The sequence below is a fragment of the Alligator sinensis genome, unplaced genomic scaffold, assembly GCF_000455745.1.
Source record: "Alligator sinensis unplaced genomic scaffold, ASM45574v1 scaffold830_1, whole genome shotgun sequence".
NCBI classification, from domain to species: Eukaryota; Metazoa; Chordata; order Crocodylia; family Alligatoridae; genus Alligator; species Alligator sinensis.
In genome coordinates, this window is record NW_005842309.1 from 710246 (window position 1) to 716245 (window position 6000).

The 6000-nt window shown below is 39.0% G+C and overlaps 1 protein-coding gene across 2 annotated transcripts in view; it reads left to right on the forward strand.

The window, feature by feature from the left end:
- The window catches only part of ATP10B (ATPase phospholipid transporting 10B (putative)), a 240216-nt gene that overhangs the window by 180578 nt on the left and 53638 nt on the right, over positions 1-6000 (forward strand). Inside the window, exons 3-4 of one of the 2 annotated variants that reach the window (XM_025209817.1) lie at positions 3492-3577; positions 5606-5701. In XM_025209817.1, coding sequence (XP_025065602.1) covers positions 3492-3577; positions 5606-5701 — 182 coding nt within the window. The remainder of the gene's footprint in view (positions 1-3491; positions 3578-5605; positions 5702-6000) is intronic. The other variant, XM_025209816.1, reaches the window with a different exon arrangement.

Genomic DNA, 6000 nt, shown 5'->3' on the forward strand with positions numbered 1-6000 from the left:
TGTATTTTGTGGAATAGTTTTGTGGCTTATTTCCCATTTTATTGTGACATTAATTGCCTGAATGTGTGGCCAGGTTACTGTTTAAGATGTGATTGACTAGTTAATCACATCATAAGTGTAACTTCTGCCAGGTGCCTAGTACTATGACAACCAATTTTTTGAGGGGGGCGGTGGCAGGGGAGACTACTGGAGACATGTAATACTGAGGAACACTAAGTGTTTGCCTTCCCAAGACAGTAGTGCCTTTCAGGAAATGAATTTGTCTTCCAATACATTTGGGTGCCTGAAACTACAGCACCTATTTTCCAATGTTCAAAGAATTCCATCGCCTACAGATTGTATCATGGAGCATAGCGTATGGAAGACAGGTAACAGAGGAACTGCTTTCTTTTTAGTTAAGAAATAGAGTTAATAATACCTTTTCCAATTCCAATTTCTGCCAGACAAAATAAATACCTGTTTCTGTATTGATGTTCAGAGCATCTCACACTTCATTCCCAATCAACCACCTGCAAGACTGGCTTGTGTGTTTAAGTGACAATGCAACAGCTTGAGATAGATTAACTAGTTAATAGTTCTTGGGCTTATTAATTTGAAACTAAATCGTGAAAGGCTTTAGTTGAAAGTACAGTGTATACTTGTGTAGGTAATTATAACAGATTTAAATATGAAAAGTTAACTCAAATTAAAAATTTTCTATCTTCAGATAGCAGGTTGAATGATGGCAGTGATACAATTAAAACATCAGTGCTGACTTTTTTGTATAGTTCAAATTTCTTTTTCATGATCTATTGATTGTATGTTCCTTAGGAGTCATCCTTTGATAAATCTCAAAATTATGAGGAAGTGATGTTAGAGTTGTATTCATAATCTTAAATAACTTTTCAAGCATACTAGTTATGGTTATCAAATAGAAAAAATAAGTTTAATTAGCCACATCCAAAGTGAAACATCTTGCTTCAGTGAAACTATCATTGGAAACGGAGCAAAATATTAAAACATATAGACTATTCTCTGAATTACACAAATCTTTTTCTAGTTATTGCAAAGGGAAATTTAAATTAAGGTATAAAAATTGGAACAACTAGGGCAAAAATTTCCAAATGTTTATTTCTGCCACAACAGTTGATTAATTTAATTCCTTTCCAGTGGGGTTTCTTGTTTTAATGCAGTCCCAGTGGGTGTTGCAACTGTTTTATCCATCTTCCCCCCACCTCCCCGTTCAGTTTAGTGGAGACTTCAGATGAATTAGCAGCAACCAGAGCTGATCTGAGCAGGGTGCAAGGCCCCGCCCCCACCCTGATCCCACACACCCCAGACCCAAAAAAGCTGCCACTGCCATTGGCAGTGGCGGGGGGGTGGGGGGCAGATAGCGAGCAGCTGGGTGTGAAGCCAGAGGCAACAGTGCAGAGTCACCGAAGGTAATCAGAAATTCAGGCCATTGCATGTTGTTCCAGTAAGGAGGAAAAATCAGTGATAGGCATTTTGATCAGATTGTTTTTATTTAGAAGGAATGTGTAAAGTCTTGTTTCCTTGAGGACATAAGGAATCAAACAATATGAGAAACTGTCTTTGCTCAACTCCAAGCCTTTTTTTTCAGAAAGCAGTTAGTCTGAAAAGCCTTCTTTTAGCTTTATATCAGGGTTATTCCACCAGTGCTTCTCAAGCTGCCTTTGGCACTCTGCTCCCTCTCTACATCTGTTTTTGACCTCTTAATGTGCATGTGAGAAGTAACACATATACTCCTCCATAAGCAATGCCCAGTGAACCCTTTCAACCAGCATAATTCAAATTCCTGATTAACTTTTGAAGTGCTCTTGATTTGGATGATGACATATGCCCAAGTTCAGTTTAGAGACTGTTTTTATTTCATAAAGGTCACATCTACATGTGCATGAATGCACCTTTGCTACTGCACATTAAATTTAGTACCTCTAATATAAGGTACTACATAAATGCACAGTAGTCACCACTAATGCACAGTAACAAAGGTGCACAATCTGTTTGTGACACTTAACATGCAGTAGACTGATTCTACTGAGCATTAGCATGGTTTTTGCTGTGACGTGCTAATACACAGTAGAATTAGTCTACCACACATTAAAGGTCTCATGTAGATGCACCCAAAGGGGCTTAACTATTTCTTATAGCTATTTTAAATGAGGGCTGACAGTTGCATCCAACCCAACATTTTCTTCAGTTAATTCTACTACGTATTAACACATTACTGGGAATTAACTTACTTCCATGTGGAACTATAATAATATCCTTTGTGGCTGTGTAACCCAGGACTGTTATGGAAAATGAGAAGAAAAAACTATTGTGCCAGAAGAGAGTTCATATTTTTCCTCATCTGGCTCATGCCATATTGGTATGTTGCTGAAAATTACGTCCTTATGAAAGCATATTTCATGGCTAAAGGATTGCATTCCATTTAAACTGAAGCTAAATATAATTTTTACAGATTTGATTAAGTTAAATGCTTTCTGAATTCCCATGTTTTAATTTCAGGTAAAGGGGACTTAGAGGAGGATGAACTATAAAACGTGTATGAGTCAAACAATAATTAAGTTAATCCATCATGCTAGAATTCTGATTTTTCTGAGGTTGTACTTATATCTGATGTTCCTAGCATGTCTTGCTGATCATTGTAAATATGTCTTGTGAACACATTGCTAGATATCTGTTAAAAGGGTAAATCAACAGAATTAGGACTGGTGACCCTAAAGGACAAAGGCGCCAGTGTTAAAAATGTATAAGATGTATAAAAATGTGTAAAGATGAACTGACCTTATTAAGACAGTGCGTTGCACCAGGAAGATAGTAATGGGATATTCCAAAGGGAGAAGCAGAATGTCCAAATGGACTTTCAACCAAGTATCTCAACATTTTTTATGAATATTTATTATTCTTATTTTATGTGAGGGTAGTAAGTATGGCCCTCACTGTTTTGTAGGTAGTTAAATTATCCACAGTGATATTAAGTAGCTACCTCAAGGTCACATACCAAGACTCTAGAAGAGCTCGGAATGGAACCTAGGGACATTGATTCCAAGCCCCATACTATAAAGCTTAGACATCACTCAAACTCTAAGGTTTCATTGAAAATCAAAACAAACTCTGAGAGACTACAAACAAAGTTAAGGCCAACTTGTACCTTTTTGATGTATCCACTATTCAACGGGAGTACTATACAAATCCAAGGACAAAATTTTTACTGTATAGAGGACTAAAAAATAAAAACTAGACATCTCTGTACAGTGTAGGCAGGGAACTTGTTCCCCACTCTTTCACAGGACTCTTTATTTTTTAGCAGTGTAATAGGGTTGCCAAGATTGTTATTTTAGATTTAATATTATATGACCCACCAAGTAAAGGTTTGCCTATATTGGTTATCTTGAAATCTTTGACTGCAGTTAGCCATTTTTATTTTATATTTTTTAAAAGTTTTTAGACACCCTAATAACCCTGCAATGTATTTTCTTTTGCAGAGCTCTGAGTTTCATCCAGAATTTTTCCAAAATACCATAGTCTGTGAGATGCCAAATAATGATCTCAATAAATTCAAAGGTTATGTGTAAGTATTTGCTATAATGAGCTTTCTATAATTGTCATTAGATCACTTCTGAACTTAAAAGTATCATTAAAAAACCCTAAGTATGTTGCAGAAACTGTATCAACATATACTTGAGCTGAGATATCCAAGGTCAGCATACCTGGAGTTTGGGTTTGTGGTCTGAGACCAAATCAAGGTTAATTTTCAGGCTTGGAGTCTATACATGTCGATACGACGTGAGTTGTTTTCATGAAGTTTTCAGATATCTCTAAGCCCGGTACCCTTTAAAATTGGCCTCAAACCCAACACTGTAAGAACCAGTTTGGGCTGGATTTAAGTTTACAATATCCCTCCCAGAGTTCAGAGACCTTCAAGTGCTGTTTTGTTTTCCTGCAAGGTTCTGTTTTTTCTGACCACAGGGAAGAAAGATGTCATGAATGAACTAATTTTGCTTGATTTTGCACTTGCAGTAATTCCACAGAAGTCAACAATTATACTAATGCAAAAGTATAAATTTACTAGTGTAAACCAGTATAAGTGAGGCAAGAATCAAGAAGACCTGAAGAAGAATGCCTTGCTTTTGAGAGCTTATCTAAGGGCCTTGTTACACTTTATGCTGTAAGTTTCCCAAATATTAATTTGATAGTGTTGTTCAGCTTAGTGGAGCAGTCACACCTTAAGCAAAAAGCCATCTCTGACTGTCCTTCATCTGCACAGCTATGACTTGCCACAAGAGGTTTGGTGAACAGAGGCAAAACTAGAAGACTATGTAAAATGTTCCTTAGGCAGTTCCTGGCAAGCTGGCAGCCTGGACTGGGGCAGGCCAGGGGGGCAGGCTCTAGAGAAAAAAAAGGATCGGGCCCCTCAGAGCTAAGGCACTGCCCAACTGGCTGGTGGTGGCACAGGGGAAAGCTCTGGTGAAAAAAGGATTGGGCCTGATCTCAAGGGGCCTGATCCTTTTTTTCTCTGGAGTTCATTACCCACACCATGACTGCCTTGCTAGGCATCGCCTGAGATTTGAGGGGTACGATCCTTTTTTTCTTCAGAGTTTGTCCCCCTGTGCCACCAGCAGCAGGAGCAACGAGCTGGTCCAAGAACTGGCAGGAGGCACCAGGACCACCAGGCATTCTGGGGCTTCAGCACTCACTCCACCCAATGCCCAGGGGTTGAGGCACCATGCCTGGCCCCACTGCACTCCAGTGTCCCTGCTTACTCAGGAGGGGCCATAGCATCCTGGGAGACTGGAGGATACTGCCCTAGAGTGGCATAACTTTAAGCCAAATAACTAGTGCTTTAAGCCACTTAAAGGTGTTAATGTCCAGCCAATCCAGGGGTTATGTGCTCAAAAAGCCACTTAAGTTTGCTGTGTAACAAGGCCCTAACTCTCTCAACTATGCAGTAGGCCAATAAAGAATGTCACCCTAAGGAATTCTTCCTTCTCAAAAGAATCAGGCTCACTATCCCTAATGTATTCTTTCCTTTTGTAGAACAGGAAAGGGAGATGCACACAATTGTTCTCTCTAGGGGAACAATGAGAATATTAAAATATTCTCATTGCTCCATATATTAAAATATAAGGCATACAGAGAGATTTTCATATGTGAGGTAGTCAATGTGCTTGTCTGATCATATAAATGTAGTCTAATACGGTCTCAAAGAGTGCCTGTACCCATGCCCTGGGGTGGGGGGTGGGGCATTTTAAGTAAAGCAGCTCTCAGGAGCCACTCTAACTAAAATGTCCGTAGTATCTCATGTATTCAGCATCCCTTGTTTCAAAGCAGGGGTGCTTTAACTAAAGCTTGTTCACAAACTTTAATTAAAGTGCCCCCACCACCATTTTGAAACCTGGAACACTGAATACACGAGACACTGCTGCACACTGAAGCCTTCTGATTAACCGAGTCTGCTCCAATGTGTTCTAATGAGAACACGTTGGAGCACATGTAAATGTGCCCAAAGATAAACCCAGTGTAGGACTGATCAGGAAGATGGATGCATCAAGACATCTTGAATTTATATTAGTCTCTGATTGCAGTTTTGCCCTCTTAGGACCATTTGCCTGCCATGTAAATTGCAGAAGGTTTCTAACATAGTCTGCTGTAATGTGGCACAAAGCAACTTCCATAAAATTCAGGGGATACAAAGGTGAGTTGCATGAGACTTGAGTTCTTCCTTCTTGTTTTACTGTCAGTTGCATCAGTTTAGAACCCATATGGAGCCACTTTTACATTGATATTCAAACATCACCTTTTGTTTGAATAAATGGGGGTGTTATCCAGTATAAACTAAATGTTCTAGGAGGTATGTACCTGCAGTAAAATAATACAATGCTGCCAGGTTACATTTCCCCTTTATAGTTATTCTTTTTGTTCTCACTATAAAACTATAAGGACTCTGAAGGACTGACTCTATTAAAATTGTGCGTGTGACCTTAGACATTCCTG